This window comes from Sesamum indicum, linkage group LG3 (assembly GCF_000512975.1).
Source record: "Sesamum indicum cultivar Zhongzhi No. 13 linkage group LG3, S_indicum_v1.0, whole genome shotgun sequence".
In the NCBI taxonomy this organism is placed as follows: Eukaryota; Viridiplantae; Streptophyta; class Magnoliopsida; order Lamiales; family Pedaliaceae; genus Sesamum; species Sesamum indicum.
In genome coordinates, this window is record NC_026147.1 from 1,199,057 (window position 1) to 1,224,884 (window position 25,828).

General features: G+C 33.7%; 3 protein-coding genes and 1 pseudogene across 3 annotated transcripts in view; 2 read left to right on the plus strand and 2 right to left on the minus strand.

Moving 5' to 3' along the window:
- LOC105156947 overlaps nucleotides 1-7,550 on the minus strand; it is a gene marked incomplete in the record, with an annotated part of 9,309 nt that extends 1,759 nt beyond the window's left edge. Inside the window, 11 exon segments of the mRNA XM_020692853.1 lie at nucleotides 287-357; nucleotides 457-517; nucleotides 619-777; nucleotides 1,215-1,313; nucleotides 1,736-1,816; nucleotides 1,971-2,094; nucleotides 2,639-2,733; nucleotides 3,251-3,377; nucleotides 4,616-4,719; nucleotides 5,330-5,411; nucleotides 7,234-7,550. Of these exon segments, the coding sequence (XP_020548512.1) occupies nucleotides 287-357; nucleotides 457-517; nucleotides 619-777; nucleotides 1,215-1,313; nucleotides 1,736-1,816; nucleotides 1,971-2,094; nucleotides 2,639-2,733; nucleotides 3,251-3,377; nucleotides 4,616-4,719; nucleotides 5,330-5,411; nucleotides 7,234-7,271 (1,041 nt within the window).
- LOC105157065 (GDSL esterase/lipase At5g03980-like) lies at nucleotides 10,560-12,299 on the minus strand. The gene is made up of 5 exons (XM_011073360.2): nucleotides 11,975-12,299; nucleotides 11,668-11,880; nucleotides 11,430-11,578; nucleotides 11,029-11,302; nucleotides 10,560-10,924 (listed from the first exon to the last, which is right to left on the minus strand). Exons 1-5 carry the CDS (start codon nucleotides 12,294-12,296, stop codon nucleotides 10,716-10,718), a joined length of 1,167 nt encoding a protein of 388 aa, XP_011071662.2. The 5' UTR covers nucleotides 12,297-12,299; the 3' UTR covers nucleotides 10,560-10,715.
- LOC105156948 (glutamine synthetase leaf isozyme, chloroplastic) lies at nucleotides 16,637-20,896 on the plus strand. Its single transcript, XM_011073221.2, has 14 exons — nucleotides 16,637-16,795; nucleotides 17,398-17,657; nucleotides 17,808-17,847; nucleotides 17,952-18,055; nucleotides 18,143-18,191; nucleotides 18,525-18,631; nucleotides 18,819-18,906; nucleotides 19,119-19,247; nucleotides 19,344-19,418; nucleotides 19,529-19,582; nucleotides 19,682-19,719; nucleotides 19,853-20,012; nucleotides 20,120-20,180; nucleotides 20,421-20,896. The coding sequence occupies exons 2-14, from the start codon at nucleotides 17,413-17,415 to the stop codon at nucleotides 20,558-20,560; spliced, it is 1,290 nt and encodes a 429-aa protein (XP_011071523.1). The 5' UTR covers nucleotides 16,637-16,795; nucleotides 17,398-17,412; the 3' UTR covers nucleotides 20,561-20,896.
- Nucleotides 22,136-25,294, plus strand: LOC105157066 (annotated as a pseudogene).

Sequence of the window (25,828 nt, forward strand, 5' to 3'; positions counted from 1 at the left end):
CGTTACTATCCAACGAATTGAATTGATTGAAATTAGAAAGATATATAACACAATTAGTGAATCTACTTATATATCCTCTAGATATGAGAGCAAAATGCAGTAAATGATTCATTTTTACTGTTATGCAAACTTTTTGAGCAGAATTATAGCGTAGCTGAAAAAGATGTTTATTCGACTCCATATTTAACCATACAATATAACCTGATCGTATTTTTGGAACCACGATGGAATAGATAACATCATTGATCAACATCTGTATTATTATGACAAAGAAACTTAAACTTACCACTATCATACTCATAGGTCTTCTGGAGCGAAGTTGCTTAATGGCATCCTCAGTGCTACTCGTTGCTGGACCTGAATTTGATCAAACATAAGCTTTGGCAGCTTTCCAAGAAAAAGAACAGTCAAAGTCAGAAAAACTCGGAACTTCGAGAATAACAAAAATCAACAAACCAGCAGGTGAACCCAATAATTCATCAGGATACTCTAGATCATGGAAAGTACTCCAGTTTCCCTGTAGGTTGTACAATCGGTCATATAAGTTGTATACAAGCCAGAGATCTAGCCAGATCCACACAGTCGAAACAATAATGGCAGAGCAATAAAGCAGTTTACCTTGGGGAAATAGTCATGACTCAAGTCAAAATATGTACTCCCTACTTCATCTTCTGGAGGTTGTAACACATTGTTGAAAAAGATGCTTATGGAATCAAAATAAAACTGAGGGCGGGGAGAGTTGTGATCACCCTCAAATTTGATTATATTCTTGTCCCCCTGCAGAATCGCACGTCGATAAAAATAAGGGCCAAAATGCAAGAAGTAGAACAAGAACATGGAAGAACTGATGAAACACACCGAATATGCATTAGACATTCCTTAACAGACTATTTTGCATTTACCTATAATAATATTGCCGATACGTTGTTATTTTGTTCACTTTGTCATTCTATAATTAACTCATAATCAGGCTTGGATAATGTTGGGAGGCAGAAATCTTACAAATTAATTAATCCTCCTTCATTTAATAAATACATCCATGGAAGATATAAATAAACTATGTAGGAGAAAGGCAAATTACATGGGAACAAGCAAAATGCCAATCTATTATGTGCAGGAATTTATAACAGCACAATCCGCATTACAGGAAAATAGTACCCAGAATCAAATGATACAACAAAATTTGGAAAAGATTAAAAAGTAAGAACAATTACCACATAAGCATCAAATATACGATCAGAGTGATGGGGTTGTATGAAATCGTCATCAATGGCATGACCAAATAGAACTGGAACAAAGCAAGACTTTGCAACCTGAAAACAATCATAACCACTGTTACTAACAGAACACATGAAGAACAAGTTATTTTCCACCTTTTAAACAAAACATATGTGGTTCAAGGCATGACAACCCAAGAAGACTTTGTGTGCTCAATGAAAGCAGTTTTGAAGCCATACTAAGAATAGTTAGCCTTTCGATATAGTACGCCTCTTCCTTGGTTAAATAGTCACCAAAATTGTATAATTTTTATTTCCGGAAACATAACTTTAATAAAAACTCTGCGGTATTCCTGATTCATGAAGTTAAACACAAAGTAAATTTTTGAATCGTTAGACGAGGTCAAAGAAGAAACTCTATTTAATGGGAAATGTCGTTTAAGAGAAATAAGAGGAAATATAAACTATTTGGCACAAGACATGCTCATGATCTAAGATGACTGTTTAGATGGAGATACCTTGATTGTATTGAGATCCATTATGTCAAATTTTGCTTTTTTCTGAATGGCTCTCCGCATATACTGGATTGCAAACTTAACCTACATATTAAGGGAGAAAATACAAACAAACAGCCAGTCGGCAAAAGTGAAAGAAGCCAAGAAAGAATAAAAGAGATATCGGTCTTCATACGATATTGACATGCATGTCTTACAAGAAGCATGTAAATTATGTTTGATAAACTGATGAACTTACTGTGAACTTGGGAAGCCTAACTTTGTAAGTGTCAACCAGTTCCATCATCAAGTCAACCAAATCAGAGAAGGGGCTGTCCAGAACCATTCCTGCGATGGAAGGATCCTCAGCTCCATACATCAAGCTGACAGAAGCAGAGTTGTCAAGTTTTGTATTATCTTATCAATGATGCAGGATATATGAGAACTTGAGTTGAAAGGGTGTAACGATGTTAGCATTATAGATATCAATACACAATCAGATGTGCTTAGACAAGAAAACAAGCTCTCTTAGTTCCTATTTCATTTTCCAAGGCAGTACATATAAAGCACATGATCAAACAGTCCGTGCTCATAAGTATGCTATTTGCAACTATCAGGTGTATTACCCATTTATGACGGTTTAGGACCCGGCCTTGCTCATCCAGAGGAGATCCGCTCCCAAAGAAAAAAGAACAAAAAGAAACCCAAAAACAAAAATAACCCAAGAGGAAAGGAAAGTAAAGCATGCAACACCTGTCTAAAATTGAATCCTCATAACTGATCTATAAATATATATATATAGGTATGCATAACTCTCTCCGGATTTCATTTCCAATTGAACAACCAATAGCAGGGTTATGAAGTCTGGAACCAATTTACTATGTCGAAATGACCCCTACCATAGCAACACAGGAAGAAGAAACCAACCTAGTAACAGCTCCCATAGAGCGGCCCCAAAGACCAATCAAAGAAACATTCCCATCTGCGCGTAGATAATCAACCACAGCTTTTAAGTCATCCTTCTGCAAAATCATGACCACATCTTACCAGTAAAAAATAGTTGTGGCATCTGAAGGAATTTAAGATGAAGATACGTGCTGAACTACATTACATAGTATTGCTAGTGATCTGGCAGATGAAACCAGAAAACAAAGAGATAAATCTTTTCCTACTACAACTCAAAGAGACTTCAGCTATCTTCAAGAGTTATAATCTCCTAGCTTCTTCTAAATCCTTTTGTTAACCTTTAGATTTAACTAAGTTAGTGATGAAGCATTTTTCCCCTATTCTTTTTTATGTTTTTTAGATATGTTTAGTTGTTTGCTGGATCATTCTGCATACACCAAGTACATGGTCAAGTTTTCCTTATGCTTGCCTCCTCAAAATCACTCTGTATCCATCTATATACTGACCTAGTTATCATAATTTTTCCTTACGGTTCTCATTATTTTCAGACGAAAAGATTTCTTTGAGATGACCGGTTAAGGTTCACATTAATGAGGTCAATAGGAGACATGACATGAGTTAAAAACGACTTACTTCATTCCAGCCCAGAGTGACATGCTCTCCTCCAGATAGTCCAGAACCAGAGAAATCAAGAGTGAAAACAGTTATATTTGATGGCAACAATATGATAGCAGCTTCACTAGCATCTGTTCGGCAACCACTGAGAAACGATCAACATAAAGAGCTAATTAGCCATCAACGGTAGATGACAAGGAAAATATTGAAATTTAAACCTAAAAGTTCTGCAAAACTGAAAGAAAACTACTTCCCAGCCAATAAAGCAAAACAGCGCAGGCCTCTTTTTCAAATAATGTTCTCTCATCAAAGCAAGGATTTGATGTTATTTTGCAATTCCTACCTAGAAATTACCTTACTTTAAGCCAATAGACAGATTCATTTTATTAAATTCATTACTTACAACTTTAGTCAATTTCAAATATTAAATATACATGCTGATTCAAGCTTATTTCTGATGCACTCATATAATGAATCTATAAAAGAGTTATGCCACTGAAATATAAAATTCATCTCTAGTACTGTGATTGGAAACAGAAACCTATTGACACAGTGTTTCTCAAATTAGACTTGAGTTACTTAATTTTTCAGCAGCTGATTCATGTTTTATTAATATGAGCACGTGTTCATTGTATATGACCATATTCTGCTACTTGAGGGGAAAAAAAACAGTGGTTACCCAGGTTAAGTTGGTATTAACATTAAGAATTATTTTGGGTTCATCAATAAAAAGAACCACAAGGAATCTTACTTATTCTAATATAGTAAATTTGACGATCACCAGTATCCAAATCCACACGTTCTTTGCATGTTAATTCTCATTCACAAATGTAGAACCCAATGGGTCAACCAAAGGCTTCAAAGCAGAAAATGAATCTACCGGTTACTCTTATTTACTTAAATGCTTGCATGATCCATGGAAAAACAAAAGCAACCAGAGAAACTCAAAAATATTTCATTGGTGGTTTAACCTTCTACAAGAGCTCCCTTTATCAGACCTCCTCAGCTCAATTTCTCGTTCACAAGGTTTAACAGTAACTTGATTGTTTTAATAAATACATGTCGTAAGCATGCTGATGGAAGGGGAAGCAGGCAAGGGACAAGAGGAGTGGGCAACTTCACATCAGCAGCTGAGTTCAGTTTGATCTGTCCTGTTTAAGAGACCAGATCTACCCAGCTGGTAAAGTGATACAATGTCAAAAGCCGCTAGTGTGGCCCACCCACTAGTTGTTAGGTATCACTCACAATTGTAATAGTATCATGGATTTAGTAAGTTGGTCCACATCTTCATAATTCTATTATTTGATGTTGTTCAACTACAATTGAACTTTGGTTTGTTATATACTCAAACCAATATGTATTTCCATTATCAAAATTACTAACCTATTTCCATGACAATAGATTACACAGGGGAGTGGATTTCCTTCAGGGCGGACGATAGGCATGTAATGGCTACATTGAAGAACATCTCCTCGACTATTTACAACCTGCAGGATGAAAAGGTACTCATTTGTAATGATAACTTCCAATAAATAATACCAAAAGATAGAATAAAATACTTGGTCCATTCTTAAATATTTTTGTTTATAATATACATATTTGGACAAAATCATCCTTCCTTAAAAAGTGTATAATGGGCCAAAGATAGATCAAATATCCACTAAATGAGAATGAAGCTTGGAGTTGGGAGGTAAAAAAGATGTGAAAGGATAATACAAGAAGTCCTGCCCCAGTCAAGACTCAAACGTCAAGTCTAATCTTAAAATTAAGGGTTTTGGAGAAAGAATAAGCAATATAGTGACGGGAATATCTGCTTCCAGTAAGTCATTAAGAAAAAACATGACCTTATGTGTATAAACATTCACAGGATCGAAAACAAACAAGAAAAAGACAAGTAGGAATACTGAATAAATACATCCTTCCGTAGGGATATGAGGATCCAGTCAGACCCACCCCTCCCCTTTAAGTCAACAGCAACTTTATGTACCCTTTCTAAACTTCAATTAATGTTTACTCTGACAAAGAATACACACACACACACACACACACACACAGAGGGAGAGAGAGATCCAAGCATCATCATAAACAGCCTCTTACCTCCAAATCTTTCCTCTGGTACCACTTGCCTTTCAGCATAAATTCTTGATCTAACAAATCATTTTTTGGATTGTATTCAGCTCTGTCATCCAAGAATATTGAAAAGTTGGATGTGTACCATTGATATAAACAATAGTTACAGGCATTCATATGTTGGGACTTAGAACTCAGCATAGCAGTATACTGACAAAAATGCCGATAATTTATTCATGAAACATCATGGTCCTTACTCACAATTAGTAGCAATACAGGATAGCAGAATTTAGCAGACTTAAGGAACCTAGAAAATGGTTAGGCAGCGTACCAAAGCACATTGTGGAATCTGCATTATATCATTATAACTTGTTTCCTCAAAAGACATCTTTACCTTTACGGAACAAAAACTTGCCACCTTTCCATGTGATGTTAGCATAACTAGCATAAAATGTGACAACAAATACAGCCCATCTTCATAACAATAGATTGCTCTCCATTTTTATTCCATCAGATTTCTTTACGCAGCATTCTACATAATTAAATCTGGATAAATTTCTTTGCTATTATGTAAATCAATCTTGAAAGAAACTATAGAATCTCGTAAAGCCATTCGGCACTACTTTACAAACATTAGTGACAAATAACTTTTCCATGCAGGTAAGAGAACCTTAAGCTTAACATGCTGTTAGTGATAACGCTACTAAATACTCAGACCACGAAAGCGATGGATATTACTTCTTTCCTCCTCATTTAGTTTGCCAGTTATCCCAGGGAAAAATATAGAAGAAAACATGGGTAAGAAAGACTAAGTTAGAAAGATACCCAAATTTAATATCTTTGATAAAGTCTGTCAAACAACTCTACTGTTTACATGAATGTCGCCACTTAATAGATTTCTTGTTGTCATCCTCTTCATTGGTAATATTTTCATTCCCAAAAATTAAGTCAACCTAGTATTTCTTCTTTGGTTAGTTGAATAATTCATAGCTTTGACACATATTTGGTCTACCTAGCAGAGGATGTAAATCATCTTTAGGAATCTCATGTTTAAGGACTCACGTCTCGACCCATTAAGCATAGACAAGAATATCATTATGCTGAACAGTATCTGCCCGCTTGAATCAGGTACAGCTGAAAACCTGGAATTGGATCTTGAAAAATTAAAACTACTCCGCTGTATTTGCATTTTCCGAAACATTTCCGCTCAAACAAGCTTCCTAGATGACGACTCAGATTACCAGAAAGCATTCAGATACAAGTGATAATCTAGCATCACGAGGTTCAAAGACAGTTTTCAGGTTAAAGAACAGGCTTTTCAGAACAAAATGAACTTAGGGCCGACTCAAGTACAGTTTAGCGATCAACCAAGAAACTTCATTCTTCTCTGAACAACTATCCTCAAATTATTAGCTAACTAACCACATTGAAGTCCACGAGAAACAACCAACAATTAGTTACAAAAATTTTCATATGGAATTTGCCGTTTAAATACAAACAAGATCAAGCAATAAATTACGAATAAATCCCAACATAAAAGCAACAAAAAGAATTCAAATAACTTAATGAGAATTTCAAACTAAATCAGAGAACAATAAATGAACCGGTGCAGAATTTTGCATTAAGCACACATGATTTCTCAAATATATATCATAAAAGCACCAATCCAACCACACAACAAGAAAATCCCAAAAAGATTCATAAGAGAGTAGACAAGACAAAACCCACAAACAAATATACATAAATTTTCCAGATAGTTAAAAGGCAAAACCAAAACCCACAAAAAGAAAACTCAAAGCCCATCTCAGACTATCAACAAGATTCAAACTTCAACAACATGTATGAACCTAAACTACATCTAAAATGAAAATACATGTAAACCCAAGGGAAACAAAGAGTTGACAAGAACAAGAAAGATCAAATTTTCTCACCTGGGCGGCCTTATAATGAAGTTGATAAGCTGTTCCATTAACAGATTCAAGCAATCAAAGATCTTTCCTTCCCCCCCTCTATTCTCTCACCAAACTGCTCCTTTTCCTCTACTTGTTAATCTTCTTCAAGAAGAAAATTAGAAGAAAACATTAACAGTTTCTTTGTTCTTGCAAGCAACAGAAACATCAAAGAAAGCAAAAGTACATGTTGCAGTAAGATAAATAAAATTGTAAAAAGCTTCAAAAGGAAGCAGCACTGTTTGCAGAGAGAGAAAGAGAGCGAGAGAGAGAGAGACAGAAAACCAAATTGAAAATCGGCCGTTCTTTTTTCTTTTTCCTTTTTTTTATTTTTGGGTCGTGGCCTGTTGGCAATGTGCTCTATAGTCTACATATGCTATTGGTTTTGAGAACATATAATAAATATTTTTTTATATATATATTCTTTTATAAAAATAAAATATGTAAATTAGATAATCACATTAAAAAAATATATTAATATAATTGATACAATAAAAAAATTATGGGGTTTCTATAAGAAAGCGTGAAGTCACATTTACAGAAAAATAAAAAGATAGTTCACAATAAATTTTAAAATTATTTAATTATAAATATAATTATTACATTTAAAAATTAAAATGATGATGTCATAAACTGTTGCTTAGATGATTTTTTTTATATTTTTTTCTTATGTTAGCGTAGATTAACAAATAAATAACTGTTAATTTTGCATTTATCGTATATTGTAATGAAAGAGTCTCCATTGTGCCTCACTCACGTGCCACACTTGGGTTGGACGAGTTCATCGGCACGTGCATATTGGTTGACAATAGTTTATCTAGTTTTTAATTGCATTTTACCTCCTATAGACATTCTAATACATAAAAAGACCCCTAAACATAAACAGAGAGCAATGTGACCCCTTAAATTTATATATATTTAATTGTCTTTTTTGTTTTTCTTATTTGATTCGGATCGAAAATCTATATCGTCTGTCAAGTAGTTCGATTTGGATGTTATGGGATTCTAAGAAGAAAGAAGTTCGTTAGACTCATTCAAGTTAGTTTGCAAGTTTGAGAAATCAAAATAAAAGCTTGTAAGCTAGTGTGCAAGTAAATAAATGCCGTACCATTACTTGAAATTATTGAGGGTGTTTATAGGGTCAAATGTTCGTACTTATATAGTCTTCAGTTATCATCCCGAGCTCTAAAGTACAAGGCTGTTGAACAACCCTGATTCCGAGTCCCAAGTCAAGTTGGATCGGTGCATGACCCCACCTGAATGGGAAATAGACAAATTTTAAGACCTGATGGATATTTTACTTTTTTTTTTCTTTTTATGGGAGTAGAATTATTTTAATCTTTTTAATATTGTGTTAGATATATCCCATCATTAATATTGATAAAAAAATAAAGGGTTAAGTCCAAATTTGTGTGATGAACAAGAATAACTTCACTGTAGGATATGGTTGTTATGTCCTAAAACATTGTCCAAGAATTCAATTTTGAACTATTTGATTGGTACTTCTGTTGTTCTTTGCCATTCTTATGACATGAGTATGAATATAATTATATGTGATGGATTGAGTAGTGTTAAGTTTTGGCCAACTTCAAAATTGGGTGTTATTGGATAGGAATACAAAGGATGTTTTAAATGGATGCATGACTTTTATGAAAATTCCAAATATTTCTTGAATATATCTTTTTTAATGGAATGAGCGCTTCTGAATCATACTTTGTATGAAATTTGTATCTCTTTCTGATATTGGCATTCATATTCTGTGTGATGTGCACTGCTCTTGTGACCTGAGATGTTATTTGTTTTATATTTAGGGTAAACAAAATTTTGAGGTCTGACGTTGATGCGTATAAAAATAGCACGGATTTGATGAGCTTGGACTTTAGATCTGGACTTGGGCCAAGAAATAAGAACTTAAGAAACATAACCTACAAAACAATACGTTAGTACTCCGACGCTCAAGTTAGTATTGAATTAAGAGAAAATAATCGTAAAAGTAAATTATAATGATAAATCGTGATATGATAGTTGAATTCATGAGAGAAATCGTGTTAAGAATGCAAAAGAGAATGTCAAAGTAAGAGTTGGCAGCAATATTCCAGCGTCTGGAATGTATCCCCTGACTAGGGATCAAATCTGTATTTATAGGGGGATGTCCCCTTTTGGTGGGTTTTTGCACGTGCGCCCTATTCTTGGATGGAATGGATATAAAAATTATTGGGATAAACTACAATCTTATCTTCTGTTAATCTTGTTGATGCAAGTCAATCTCCGCATTGAGGGGATCCTTCACCGACGAAGACTCCTAATCTACAAGGAATCCTCCTAAGAGTCTGAGGCTTTTAGGGAACCTCTCTTGACATGTGTTTTTCATGTTGGCTGGGAGATACACTTTACGATCCAAGTGTATGCCATGTGGGAGCATTTAAACATAGGTCTTGGGCCCATCACCACTTGTTGGGCCACATTTTTTGGGCTAAATCCATGATTTTTTTTTGTAGTCACCCCACATGAATTGTTAAATTGTCTATGAGGGGCCCTAGGCCCTTTTACTCTTCCTTGGGCTATATACATCAGGCATAATTACGAATACTCCTTTATTACTTGAAAAACTATAAATACCCTCGTGATATTTGATGAAATTATATAATATTAAACTTTATAAAAAAAAATCGAAAGGAGTGGATGAAAAAATTTGAACAATTACAAAAAAATTATCCACTTAGTGAATAAAAAAAATTTAAAAATAAATAAAATTATAATCCTTAGTCGACAAGTGCATTTTGGTCCGTTCACCACAAAAAATAGATGAAAACCTAATGGAGACTAACGGAATAGACTAATTATTGGACAATCATTAAAATCGGGGGTATTGCTAATTTTTAAATAATGAATAAGTATTCTATAATTACGCTAAATCTCAAAGAAAGTTTCCATAAAAAGTAAGCGTTTTGAGATTTATAATTGTATGAGCTCCTCATAAGTAATTAACTTGAACATGTGCTTGTATCATTAACATCTCCCCTTGTTCCTCATGTTATTGCTTACCAACGAGCAGGAGAATTACGGAAAGGACGATCCTGTCTGTGTAGCTAAAGTCAAAGAAGTATACGAAGCACGACTTCTACCTGAGAATACTGTGTAATATGTAGGCCACCGTTACCGTGAGTTCAAGTGATCAATTTGAAGACAATGATCAGATGAATGTAGTAGTGCTTGTACAATCGATGTTATATTATGACAAAGGAGTATTTTGCTTCAAGTCCTAATGAAGGGGTGAAAAAAATATAGCACAAGATTGATGCTCAGTATTCAGCAAACTAACTTGCTTTATTTACTTCACCAAATATGACCCAGAACATAGAAAAATACTATATTAAAACCTATCTAAGACCACATGACTACTGATACTAAACAGACAGCTAAACAATGACCACAATGTTGTAAGAACAGATGTTAATAGTGGCTCAGAAATGGCAGTGGAGGTTGGTGAAGATGTCATGAACCAGCCACCCAGCCATTATCTTGTATCCTTGTTGTGTCAAATGGACCCCGTCCCAGCTCAAGAATCGACCCGGATCCGCACAGACACCGACACCTGGAGCTCCACACATTCTTGTCATGTTGAAACTGTATTTGCCTCCACTTCCACAGCAAGCCCTTTCTGTATCAAACCCTGTTGAACAACAATTATTGTTTTATCTAATGAACTTCACAAATATCTAGCTACATACTAACTTTGTTGTTGTTGTTGTTGTTCTAAGTTGTGTGTTTAAATACCATGAGATTTGGCGAAATGGAGCAGGTACTGATAAGCGTTGTAGTAATCGGCATAGACTATGATGGCATTTGGGTGCTCTTGTTGCAACTTTTCAATGGCTTGCTGCAGCTGTTCATTATGGTACATTGCGAAGTCGTTCAGCTGCTTCAGGCATCGATTTTCATCGTATGCTGCCAACTTGTTGGTGTGGAAAGCTGTTTTATAGATCGGGAGACAGCCGATGGGGAAGTTTCCAGGCACCACCACTCTTGTTGCACCGAAACTAATCACTCTCTGCATCAAATTGCAAAGTAGAGTCAGACGAATTTAGGTGTTTTCTAATTATAAGAATAGTATTAGCATGTAACAAGAAATGAATAATATTGCAATAGTTATAACATATTATATTGAAGCAACTTACCCTGACAGCATTGATAATGGCATGGACAACCTCAGGCACCATGCTTTGTAACTCGTCCATCGTTTTACCTTGGAAGATGGCGTAGTTATAATCGTTCCCCCCGATTTCTCCCACCATGAAAAGAGCAGTCTGGAGTTTCTCAGCACACTCTGTTGATCATCATGATTAATGTTTTAAGTAGGTAGGTATAATTAAGATGAAGATGATGACAAGTTAAGTAGTAATTAAATGAAGGTACCTCTGTGATGAAGGCAAATAGAGTTGAAATGAGTGGACATCCAGCCCAACTGTATGGTGAGGGAGCTGGTGGTGACTGGAGACAAGATGTGTTTAGCAGCCAGAACGTGAGAGGGCAACGCTGTGGAACCGGCAACCGCAAAGTTGACTCCATGCTTGAAATCTGCATCCCTGTCTTTGTAGGCTGGCAGAAAAGGTAGACCCGCATCCAATGCTATAGAGAGAGACAATCCAATGTCAAGTTGAAGACATGGATGAATAATAATATTCAAGAGCAATAACATATATGATACAAGATTTAAACATACCTATGTAATCGATCATGAGAAGGCCATTGGAGCAACGACCGGTCGCGTTCTTGAAGAAGGTCTCACCGTAAGGTAGTCTAGCAAACGGAGTGGAGGAGCCAATAGGGAATTCCCGGATCAGATTCCCCGTGTCGGAAATGGAGTCTCCGAGTTGATAGATTTGATCAAAGTTGCAAATCTTGAGAGGATGAGAGCGAGCAAAAGAAACAAAGGAAATTAAGGAGCAAAGAAGAAGAATATTGGGTAGGAGGAGAAGTAGTTTCTTGAAAGAAGCAGCAGCAGCCATTGATGCAGATATTCGTAGTTGAAACAAAGTATACATGTGATGTTAGGATGATTGATTGTAAGAGCAACGATGGATGCTTTGGTTATATATATATATTAGAGTAGTATTAGTCGTAGAACAAACATCCCATATACAGTCCCATTTGGATTAGAAGTTGAGTCCTAATTGTCCTTTTCGGGAACTATAATGTAGTTCAAGGCTTCAACCTCTAGTGGTGTTGGGCAGCTTATCCACACTTGGATTTTTTTATTTTAAATTATATTGTATTTTTTTACTTCATTTAATATATCTAACATTATGTAAGTAATGATTATGTTATTTGTTTTATTTAGGACAAAGTACAACAATCTTCTATGAGATTTGTTATAATTACGAATGCCCTCTCGTCGTTTGAATAATTATAAATATCCCTGATATTTAAAGAAATTATGTAATTCTTGGATGGAGGTATGAAATTGTAACTTTATCTTTACTATATTTTTTTTATTTTTTAGAAAATTAAAAACTTCTAAAAATATTGAACAGGGTGGATGAAAAAAAATAAAAAAAATATCTACCTAGTCTAAAAAAATTTAAAAATAAATAAAATTATAATTACGATTACTCCTTTATTACCTAAAAAATTATAAATACCCTCTTGATATTTGATGAAATTATGTAATCATTAAACTTTATAAAAAAAATTCGAAAGGAGTGGATGAAAAAATTTGAACAATTATAAAAAAAATTATCCACTTAGTGAATAAAAAATTTAAAAATAAATAAAATTATAAGCCTTAGCCCACAAGGACATTTTGGTCTGTGCACCACAAAAAATAAATGAAAACCTAATGAAAACTAACGGAATAGACTAATTATTAGACGATCGTTAAAATCGGGAGATATTGATAATTTTTTAAATAATAAATAATTATTCATAATTATGCTAAATTTGAAAGAAAGTTTACATAAAAAGTACTTGAACATGTGCTAGTATCATTAACATCTCCCATTGTATGTTGGTTAAAGATTCTATGGTTTATGATTGTTATGTCGAAAACATTTGTCCAAGAACTTCATTTGGTACTTTTGTTGTTCTTTGAAATTTTTATGACATGGATATACATATAAAATTAGGAATAATTACATTTAAACTCGTTTAAAAGTATAAATTATATTTTTTTAAAAAATTCGAAATTTCACTTACATTATTTTCGAAAATTCATTATTTACACTAATCCCTATCCATTAGGGTTTTGATGGAAAACGCTGACGTCAACAAAAAAAAATACATAAAGTGTTAATTTTACCCATCATTAAATATTCTCCTGTAATATTTTTATATTTATAAAGGGCAAAAGTAGTATATATAAAGTCCAAAATATGTGAGTGTAACAAAATATTGCTCCCAAGAAAATAGTCACCGACTCACCGGATAGAAAGTAGCCATAAATGAATGGAAAAACTATTCATCTTTTTTAGTGCTTTTTTTACTTCCTATATATGGAGTGAGATTCATATCATTGTTGTATCTATTTCTTGAACATGTCTTGTTCAAGTACGTCATCTAGTACTGCAAGAAAAATATATGCAACAATGGGGTTTATCTCACTTCACATGTAGGAAGTATAAAAAGTATAAAAAATGATTAGTTTTTTCATTTATAAACGATAATTTTTTTGTCCAATGACTGTAATCGAGAATAATAAATATCATATTTACCCCTTTTATAAGTGTAAAAATATTGAATGCAAATATTAAATAAGGGGTGAAATAAAAATTTATGTAAATATTTTATTGACGTCAATATTATCAATCTAAATTCTAATGGAAGGGAGTCGAATATAAATGGAGAATTTTTTTTAAGGGAGTGTAAATATAATTTTAAAATTTTCTTGATAAAGAATATAATTTTATATTTTTAAAAGTATCTAATTGTAATTAATCCATATAATTATATGGTGTGTTGAGTGTTGGGAGTTTTGACCGACTCCAAGATTGCGTGTTATTGGATAGGAATAGAAGGGATTCTTGGAACAAATGCATGACTTTTATGAAAATTCCAAATATTTCTTGAATATAAATATATATATATTTTAATAAATTGATAAATTTATGAGCCATGTGCACTAGTCTTGTGACGTGAGATGTTGTTTGTTCTGTATTTATAATCTTTTATTTTTATTAAAAAAAATTATTAAGAATTAAAAATTTTGAAATTTATAAATTGTATGAGTTCCTCGTATATAATTGATGTAGAATATGTGTCGGTATCATCAATCCCTGCGAAAAGTTTGGAAAGGCCCATGATCTTACAGGGCCAAACAAAGTATGTATTCTCATTACAGTCGGACGTCGTTGTATGAAATATTGTCTATTATATTTAATTGGAGGATTTTTGCTCTTGGAAAAGCATTTCGCCTTGGAGAATGGCTCGGGAGAGGCGAGCTTTAGGCTAGTATATAGCTCAAGTTTCACGTCACTTTGACTTTATAACTTTATGATCTTGATTTGAAACGACGTCTTGTTAAGAAAATAAGTTTTAAAACTTCTAAATTATACAAACTTCTCGTCTGCAATCGACATACCAATATCAGATATATTAAAAAAAAATATCATCCTTGACGTATATTAACACAATCAACTCAAGTGAATTATGTAAATTTTTGCATTGATTTTGGATTATATATACACTTAAACTTGAACAAATAACTTGATGATTTTGCAAGATTTTCTCCCACAAAAAAAAAAAAGAAAAAAGAAAAAGAGTAGGCTTATTTTGAAAGGCTTCAAAGAACTATATTACAAGCTTAAGAGTAATAAAAAATCCTATTTTTGTTTGCCAATTGAAATTCAAACCTATTTCTTCAAACTAATTGGACCAATAAATTAAGCCCTATTTGACTTTTCATTTTATTTATATTTTTGCAAGTTGGAGTACTTTGTTAAAAGGATAAATCACAATATCCTTTTCTAAAATTTGACATAATTATAAATATCTTTTAATTACCTGAAAAATTATCAATATCCCTAATTTTAACAGTCGTATAACAATTAGTCAAATTCGTAATCTCTATTAGATTTTTATCTATTTTTTATGGTGAACTGATCAAAATGCCCTCGTGAACTATAAATTATAATTTTACTTGTTTTTTAAAATTTTTATAGACGTACAGATAAGTTCTTAACAATTTTTCGCCATCCACTCCGTCAGAATTTTTTATTTTGAATAAGAAAAAATGTCACAATGATAAAGTTGATAATTTTATACATCTATCCATAAATTACATAATTTTATCAAACATTAAAAGAATATTTGTAGTTTTTAAAATAACAAAAAAATATTTATAATTATGTCAAATCCCATTAATTTGCCGTTGTTAAAATAAATAGTTTCTTGGTGCAAATTTTAAAATGCCCAAACATGGTCCCAAAAAGTGCAAAAGGAATGTCAGCATCTCAAACAACTATACTCAACTGAAGCCCTGATTGGATAACTCATAATTGGACTCATGGCTTATAAACCACACAACACCCAACCCAAAAAGTGACATGTCTGCTACTATTTAGATTGGACATCATTGTCATTTAAATTTTTTCTAAGATTTTTCAATTTTCCTATTAATTTATGGATTATATCTTGAATAAGTGTTTATAACATAGAATTTTATGTTTTAATAAAATATTTGAGGCAAATAAACTATCAAGAATGTGACAAATTTGATATATAGTACAAGAAATCTTGAGTTGCATAATTCAAGATTTTGAAGTGGAGTGGAGGAATGTCGAGTAATGTATTTATATTTGATCAATATAATAAGAAGAAATAAAATAAATTACAATAAATTTAAACTTATTAACGGGATTTCAAGCTTAATCACTAAACTAAGTCATCATCAATTATCAATGTTGAAATATATATTATACTCATATATTATAATTTTTTATTATTATTGCGTATGTAACGATTTTAGAATATTGTGATACTTTTTTCTTGACAAACATTCAAATATATTGTATTGCTTCAAAATATACACCTTATACTTATAAAAATTATGTTATTTACTCATTATTGCTTTATATGAATCTCGTGATTTTGTTTTCAAAATACGTCTCGTCAAGAAGAAGAGGCCTTGGAACTTAAGTGGTTTATAGCCCCGAGGCCTCCTCTTCTTGCCGATATGCATTTTCAAGACAAAATTATAATGTATATATGAAATCAGAGCAAAATTATAATGTATATATGAAATTAGAACGGACAATATTTCGCATAATGGACATTCATCAAATCGCAAGTCAGATCATGTGTATATATATAGATATGATAAAATTGAAAATACAATAAAATTTGTAACAAAAGATTGAACCACTCTCCAATGGTGAATTTCTTATTGACCTCAAAGAGACCATTTCCTCCACAAAACACACATATCCCTATCTGCTAAGCACAACTCCTTTCTTCAAACGTTTCTTTATCACTCTTGAAACAAGTTTAGCCAGTGGCACTCTTTTGTTTCTCTTGCCCTTCTGCTCTACATTTTTGCTGCAATTTTCAGGTAAGTTGGTGACTTCTCTTTCAGCCATGTCTTTTCATCTTTCACAAATGATCATCACATTTCTATCAAGAATGTCAAACTGAGGGCCTGAATCAGTTCTTGCACTTCGTCAGCGCTTGGTTCTTGTACTCTTTTTGCACACTTGGATTCTATCTTGACCCATAACTAAGCTTTTGTTATTTTGCAGAAGACAACATTTTTGGGATTATATGTGACTTCTTGAATTTCTTTATTCACAAAAAAAATCCCTTTTTTCATATGCATTTCTGATTATAGAGTCTTGGCAGCCTTTTGGGCAGTAGTTATTTCCTTGTAGTGTAACGTCAAGAAAAGGGTTTTAGAATTGCCTGGTTTGAGGAGCTTTCTGTGAAAAATTTCAGAAAACTGCTAAGAAAGAAAAACTCAGTCTTGTTCAGATTAATTCTAGAATAGTTTCTTCTGGTTTGTTTGTGTTAATGAACTGATCTGCATTTAAATAGACCCCAGTTCTTGGCAATGTGATCCTGGATTTGCCTTTGGTTGCATTAAACTGACTACAATTGGAAGATTATGTAATGGGACAATAAATTCTCATTCATTTCTTCTATGTCAAAATTTTCCAGCCAGGGAAGGTGAAAATGGCACAAATCTTGGCCCCTTCTGCACAATGGCAGATGGGAATTTCAAAGGGGTTAACAGATGCAACCCCACTGACTACAAAGATGTGGGGCTCTCTTGCTTTGAAACAAGGCTCAGTTAAAAGCTCAGCCAAATTTGGAGTTTTTGCTGTTAAGTCCGACAACAGCACGATCAACCGTCTTGAACAGATGCTAAACTTGGATGTAACTCCGTATACTGACAAGATCATTGCTGAATATATCTGGTATGTGTTTCTTTCTTGCATGTTTAGTTTTTCGAATTTAGTTGAAGATATGCTTTTCTTCGATCAACATTTGATGTTACTGCTGATATTTCTGGTAAGGCATTCAGTGGTTTTCTCATTCCGACATTTATGTTTGCTGGCTTGTGACAGGATCGGAGGATCAGGGATTGACGTTCGTAGTAAATCGAGGGTACACGATTCATACTCTAGTTTCTTTCTTTCGTTTATTCAGTTTCCTGGAATCTTACAAGAATTCCTTTGTATCCATTTTTTCTATGTTGTAATGATACTTAGACCATATCAAAGCCAGTCGAACACCCTTCTGAGCTTCCCAAGTGGAACTATGACGGCTCAAGCACTGGACAGGCCCCGGGAGAAGATAGTGAAGTAATTCTATAGTAAGATCATTTACAAACGACATCCAATAATTTTTCCATTTTACCTTTTCCTTTCTAACTGTAATCCTATCTCGATCTACTCTGCAGCCCCCAAGCAATCTTCAAGGATCCATTCCGTGGTGGCAATAACATCTTGGTGAGTTATATTTGATTATTTGTGCTCCTCTGCTACTGAAATGTATTTGGATATGCTGTTACTCTTAGAGTTTGGAGCCAAAAGTTTTTTAAGCATACACTTAATTGCCATGATAAATTTGTAATGCTATAAAGTTTTGCAAGCGTCTTAATATAAGCAGCAGGTGATTGTCTATTATAATTGTACGAAATCCTATGATAATAAGAGAACCGTGATTGGTTGTGGACATATAAGTATTATTTCAATCACATAAAAACATAATGTGTCTCACAATTTCCTCACTTACATGAATCAAAGACTTGTTTCTAAAATATTTATGTGATATTTTAACAGGTCATTTGTGATACATATACACCAGCAGGGGAGCCCATTCCAACAAACAAGCGCTACAGGGCGGCTCAGATTTTCAGTGACCCTAAGGTTTCGGCTGAAATTCCATGGTAGTTTCTAGCGTCACTATTTTTTCATCTCCTACATTTTTGTTCAAACCAATTAATACAAGAGATGAGATTCATTGTTGAAAAAGAAGAAAGCTCAATACATGTTTCAGTCAACAGTTGGCTTTTTGTGCTTTATATGTTACATTTCTGATTGTAACCACTGCCCTGTTCTGGAAATATGAAATAGGTATGGCATCGAGCAAGAGTACACATTACTCCAAACTAATGTGAAATGGCCATTAGGTTGGCCTGCTGGAGGTTACCCTGGTCCTCAGGTACACGCACATATATATACATATACATTCTCGGTATACATACTATTTTGCCACTTAACCATCACAGATTTGCATTTAAGAGCTTTGTGGCTCATATAAGCTTTTCTTGGCTCTTACAAAGGAATTTTGCCTCTAAATAGACAGAACATGTTCAGAATCTGGTAGATGGGAGCCATTGTGATTTTTTTGTCTCACGTTTCGTGGACTTTTAGGGCCCTTATTACTGTGGTGTCGGGGCAGACAAGTCATTTGGACGAGATATATCAGATGCTCACTACAAAGCGTGCTTGTATGCTGGGATCAATATTAGTGGTACCAACGGGGAGGTTATGCCCGGGCAGGTCTCTTTCTCAAGCCCTTCTTATTTCACTTCTTAACATGACTACCTATTATTCTCCTCTCATTTTACGTATTGACTCCACCATCGTCTCTTGAAGTGGGAATTTCAAGTCGGCCCGAGTGTTGGAATTGAAGCTGGAGATCACATCTGGTGCGCTAGGTACCTCCTTGAGGTGTGCCGGATCCTCAGTTTCTTGATTGATATAAATGAGTTGTCTGAGTACACGCAGAAGACGAGCACATGCATATCTCTAATTCTTTTACTTGTTCACTATGTTGACAGAGAATTACAGAACAAGCCGGAGTTGTCCTGTCACTTGATCCAAAACCAATAGAGGTACTGTTATATTTGAATTAATCTGTTTTTTCATTATCGAAGTATGATAAAAAAAGTACTAAAATCTGATCTTCGTTTCTCTTACAATGGGATATCCAGGGTGACTGGAACGGTGCAGGATGCCACACCAACTACAGGTATTCTTAGATTAATATTAATTATCATTCTAGAATTCTAAGTTAACAAGAGTTGGAATACATGCTAAGATTGCATATATTTTGACTTGGACTAAATATGTAATAACTTGTTGATTGTTGTTTTGGATCGCAGCACCAAAAGTATGCGAGAAGAAGGAGGTTTTGAGGTAATAAAGAAAGCAATTTTTAACCTCTCGCTTCGCCACAAGGAGCATATCAGTGCTTACGGAGAAGGCAATGAACGAAGATTGACAGGAAAGCATGAAACTGCTAGTATCAACACTTTTTCATGGGTATATACGGATTTGTTTGCACCATTTTACACTTATAAGCTGATGGAAACATAAAAATGAAGTTGTTTTCTGAATTTCTACTTACATCAATTCAAAATGATGTGCAGGGAGTTGCTAACCGTGGTTGCTCAATCCGTGTGGGTCGTGACACTGAGAAGAATGGCAAAGGTACACAAGTTTCATCTATCCACAGATTTACGACTTTGAGAAGAAATACCGTATTCATGAACGAGTGTGTTTTCAAGTGAAAACTCTCAAAGTGTACCATTCATGGGCCTTTGGTTTTGTTTTCATTCTCATTATTCATTTTTCTAGTATCTTAAGATTTTAAAACGATGAATAAAATCGAAAACAGACAGCTACTCTTGCTAATCTTGTGAACTGCATGGCTTACATATTTGGTTTTAGGTTATTTGGAAGATAGGCGCCCGGCTTCCAACATGGATCCGTACATTGTGACTTCTTTACTTGCCGAAACTACAATCTTGTGGGAGCCAACGCTCGAAGCAGAAGCTCTTGCTGCTCAGAAGCTCTCTTTGAAGGTTTAAAAACTCATCATACACTGAAGTAAGCGAGCGTTGAGGAGAGGTAACCTTATTCGTGCTAGGACGCCTAAAATTTAATCGTCTTTCTATCCGATCTCTTCGGGGAGATCTTTGTAAGTAAGGGACTAAAATGAGCAGACTTCTTGCTCAAGCTCAAAATAAGTTCCTTCAACTTAAGTTGTTGGGATCAGCTTTTGTGGTTTTCACAATGTTTTCGTTTGATGTTGTGCAGTTTTACTGTGTTCATGCCCAAAATATGCCATATGGCATATACAAAGGCTAGAGATAGCTTAACCTCTAAAATCACTTTATTGTTAATGCATGCATCTTACTGATCTATTTAAGGTAAACCACAACGAGTTCTTTTGAGCTACACCATAATTACAAATACCTTCTCGTTGTTGTTTGAAAAATTACTCTGTAGAATTAGTGGTCATCTAACAAATACTTTTCGTGGCAGCTCATTGTAAGGGGTGTTTGTTAGATAATCGTTAATTTCAAAAGGTATTTATAATTTTTTAAATAATAAGAGAGTATTTATAATTATGACAAATATCAGAAAAGCTCGTCGTAATTTAACATTTTATTTAATCAAGAAAATGAAAAGGGGCTTGTTTGCACCAATAAAGTTGAGCCGCCTGAAGCTTTATTATCCTTTTTTTTTTTTTTTTGCGCTAAAGTTCCACTTTGAAAGTGATGGAGTCGAATACACTAGACGAGGGCAAAATTGTCAATCTACTTTAAAAATGTTACATAAATCAGAATTCAACCTACAATGCGAACAAATCTTAAGGAAAAGAAACCTTTAGACGGTCAAGTAATGCACGATATTTACAGGTAGGAATTTTACCATTTTGCCCTTGCTACTTGTACCAATCCTCCCCATATAATCAAATTACCCTTGTGCAACACGCTCTTATGAAGTTTGGCATATTTATAAATATTTATTAATTATTTAAAAAATTATCGACAACCCCCTCTATTTTATCAAACGTTTAACAATTAGGTAAATCCGTTAGTTTTTGTTAGATTTCTACCCTTTTATTATAGCAAACTAATCAAAATCTCCTTATAAACTATGAATTATAATTTTATATATTTTTTAAAAAATTTTGATTTTTTTTATGGACTAAGTGTATAATCCTTTTACAAATTTTCAAAGTTTTCCATCCACCTCGTTTGAGTTTGATACAATTTTTAGTTTTTTTTAAAAAAAGTACGTCAAGGTAAAGTCGATAATTTTATATCCCCATTCAAGAATTACATAATTTCATCAAAAATCAAAGGGTATTTATAATTTTTTTTAAACAACAAAGAGGTATTCGTAATTATGTCAAATCTCAAGAAAATTCATCGTAATTTACCGTGTCATCAACCCACAAAATTACCCTTGTGCCCCTATTAATAAAAATATGCACAAAGGAGATCCATTTCCTCCTCATGAGGCAATGTTGGAACAAAGCAAAGCTGCCTCCATGCATTTCTTTGAATTGAAAATAATAAAAACAGTCACAGCTTTTTGTTTTAAATAAAAAGCAGCAGCCATGCAGATAACACTTTCAAGAATGGAACATTCAGCCTCATATATATACACACACACACATTGCATTCTTCAACTCATGATGGCTTCTGAATCAGGCAAATCTGCAGCTTCCTTTGTGTTACTTGTCAATGTTGTTCTCTACCTCATTGTCACTGTTATTGCAGCCTGGGCTGTGAATAATGGGATCTAAAGATCCCGCGAAGTAAGTAAGTATCAGTATCATCTATCTGTGTCTGTCAGTGTAGTGATATATGTTTCTGTTTTCTTTTTAAATTATTAATAGTTGGGTTGAGTTGAACCCGTTGTAGCTAGTCTAACTAATGGAAGGGTCTTGTAGATGTTGCATCTTATGTGGAATAGATCGGACAATTAGATAGTTGTCAAGCTACCCTATCTACTTCTTGAAAAGGGTGCATTACAACCAGTTTTTTCTGAAATTTGACATAATTACAAATACCCTCTCGTTGTTTAGGAAATTATGAATAACCCCTGATTTTAACAGCAACAACTTGCTCAATCCGTTAGTGCCCGTTGGGTTTCCATTCATTTTTTATAGTGAATAATTAACTAACCAAAATGCCCTTATAGACTATGAATCATAACATTACTTATTTTTTTTTTATAATTTTCTAAAACTTTTTATAGACTAGTAGATATTTCTTTTTATAATTTTATACTTTTTTCCATCCACCTTGTCCGATTTTCTTTACACAATGATGGGGTGTCCATAACTATATCAAATTTCAGGGGAACTCGTTGTAATTTAGCTTTTTTTTTTAAAAAAAAAAGGGTATGTGATAATTGTACAATTGTGCACTAAGTGCAACATAAATTTAATCATAAAGAAACTTAACTACCATAAAATATTCATTTCGTTAAAAAAACTCGTTGGAACACGAGCAACTTAGTCATTTTAGTCTCACTAGCAAATCACAGAATAAGATCAAGATCCATTAAATTAACCATTGTGGACCGATCACCATCAACTAATAACATATCCACTCAGCTCATAATAAACCCACATATTAAGAATCAAGCCTAGTTTCCACAACTCCTCGTGGGACTTCAACCCATAACGTATCTTTTCATAGTAACACTTCAAATTCACGCATCCACTCACTCACATAGCTAAGCATTTTCAGACTCAATACCTCAACAATGAAATCTAGGGATGTTCCCCTATGAGGACAGTCTCCATAGCTAATGCTCATATAAAATGACGAGCTCTCTGATTCAGTAAGGTTCAAACTTGTGATTTTGTTATGTTTGTGTGGTACTATTTAATGAGGCTCGAATCCATACCTTACTTTTCATAAGAAAACCTTAGATTACAAACCACTCACACACGTATCGAATACGTTTTCGACCCAACACTTCAACTATGAAATCTTGAGATGTACCCTATGGGGACAATCTTTATAGCTAGACTGAACATTCATAATAGGGTCATGTGAAATGGCGAGCACTGCGATTCAGTGAAATTCAAACTCGTGATATTGTTATGTTTGTGTGGTAATATTTCATGTGACTCGAACCCATAACTTATCTTTCATAGAAACACCTCATATTTTACGCACCCGCTCACAGACGTATTCAATATGTTTCCAACCCAACGCCTCAATTACGAATCTTGGGATGTCCCCTATATATTGGGACAGTCTGCACAACTAGATTGAATATTCATAATACACTTATACAAAATAACGAACTCTAGAGTTCAATAAAATTCAAACTCGTAATATTATTGTACTTTTGTGATATTGTTTTACAGCATCTATTATGTCGCTCCCAGCTCGAATTTTCCCTATATACCATCCATTTGGAAACATGGCTACTAGTTTTGTGGTAATTTGTTCACTCATAGCTGGGGTGGTGGGATTCACCACATCCATCACTGGACTACACAATCTGGTTAAGTGGAATGCTCCCAACTTACATGCAGCTGCTGCTTCTTCTCTTCTTACCTTGTTGCTCACACTTCTTGCTATGGGGTAAGTAGAAAAGGATAATTCCATTTTTGGTCCTTTATTTTTGCACTAATTCAATTCAAGTCCCTCATGTTTTCTCCTCGTCCTCATAGCTTTTCATTTTCTTTTTCAGATAGAAATGAGAAGTATGGGTAAAACTACATATGTTACCTATATATGGTTTTTGTTCCTCAAGGCTGTAGAAAGTAGAATGGGATAATTTAATTTTGGTCCTTCATTTTTGCACTAATTCTATTTGAGTCCCTCATGTTAAGTCATCATCAAATTCAGTCCTAGCCTTTTTGTTTTGTCCATGTTGTTTGAATATCATTAAGTAGTGCTTGAGCAACCGCTCCTCCATGGTGCACTTGAGCATTCAGAATATTATAAATTTGATCCTGTAAAAGAGTAGTTTAGTCAAAAAAATTTGTTTGACCTATAATAAATCAATCAAAGTAAATATTAATTTTCATTCAATTTTTTATTAATATCAACAATTTCAGTGAATTTTGGCTAAGGGATGGATCTTTTTGTTAAACGAAAGCAAATATCATGAGTACTAAATATAATTTTTCAAACTACATGGAATAAAATGTATAATTACAACAAATTTCATAAAAATACAGTATAATATCTGTTTTCTTTTTTTTTTTTTACAATTCGGGTCCTCCATGAATAATTAGATGAGGGTTGACATCAAGACTAGAATAGTTAAAACCATTAAGAGTGTAGAGACTTATTTTAGTAAGTGCTAAAGTAGGTGGACTGAAATTGAATTACAATAAAGATGAGGGACCATTTTGCAATTTGTTGAAGATATAACATTGGCACAACCTTTGTTTCAGGTTGGCATGCAAGGAGATTGAGATAGGGTGGATAGATTCAGACATAGTAAGCAATCTTCAATAATTGTTCCAATTCCATAATAAAAAATTATTTTTTGAAGAACTAATTGGTTTTATTTATTTATTAATTAATTAATCAGAGAGCTTTGGAGATTGTATTGATAGTTGTGAGTGGAACTCAGCTCTTCTGCACTGCTGCTATCCATATCCGTATTGCTGATGCTGTTTCAACTGGCAGGAATTTTACTTAATTTTTATTTTTGAGAATATTAAAATTAAATTTCCATTGAATTTTTATTTTATTTTTCTCTACAATAAATGTAATCAAATTACATAATTTCACAGAAATTCTTGAACCTCAGCTTTATTACTCAATGAAAATTCTTTTGATGCATTTATTTAATTATACATAAAAGATTATTATATATTATTAAGCCGTCGGAGCATACTCAGCGTACGTACGTTGTTGCTGTTGTGAAAATTGTGTGATTTTTGTTTATAATTATGTTATCACATATAAAATATCATTGCATATTTTATAACAACTACACATAGTAAAGAAATAAACAAAATAAACTTAGAAATTAGAAAATCTGCACGATGGAGAGCCACGAGACTTGTCGCTGACCTAAAGCAATGTTGCCTCTGTAAATGCAGGTTTTAACGACTAACCACGAACCCAGCATTAAACTCCATTAGCTATCAGCAGTATCTCATCCTATGTGCACGACCATGACGAGACTAGGAATCAATCCTTCATCACGTTGCTAAAACAATAAAATACTTATAGGAGAGTATGAAGTGTTTCTCAAAACTCATAAACTATCAACACAAAATTCACTCTCTCAACGTGCCAAATGAAGAAAACTAATTGCGCCCTTTAAATAGTTGTAAGAATTTGATCGTTATAAAACAT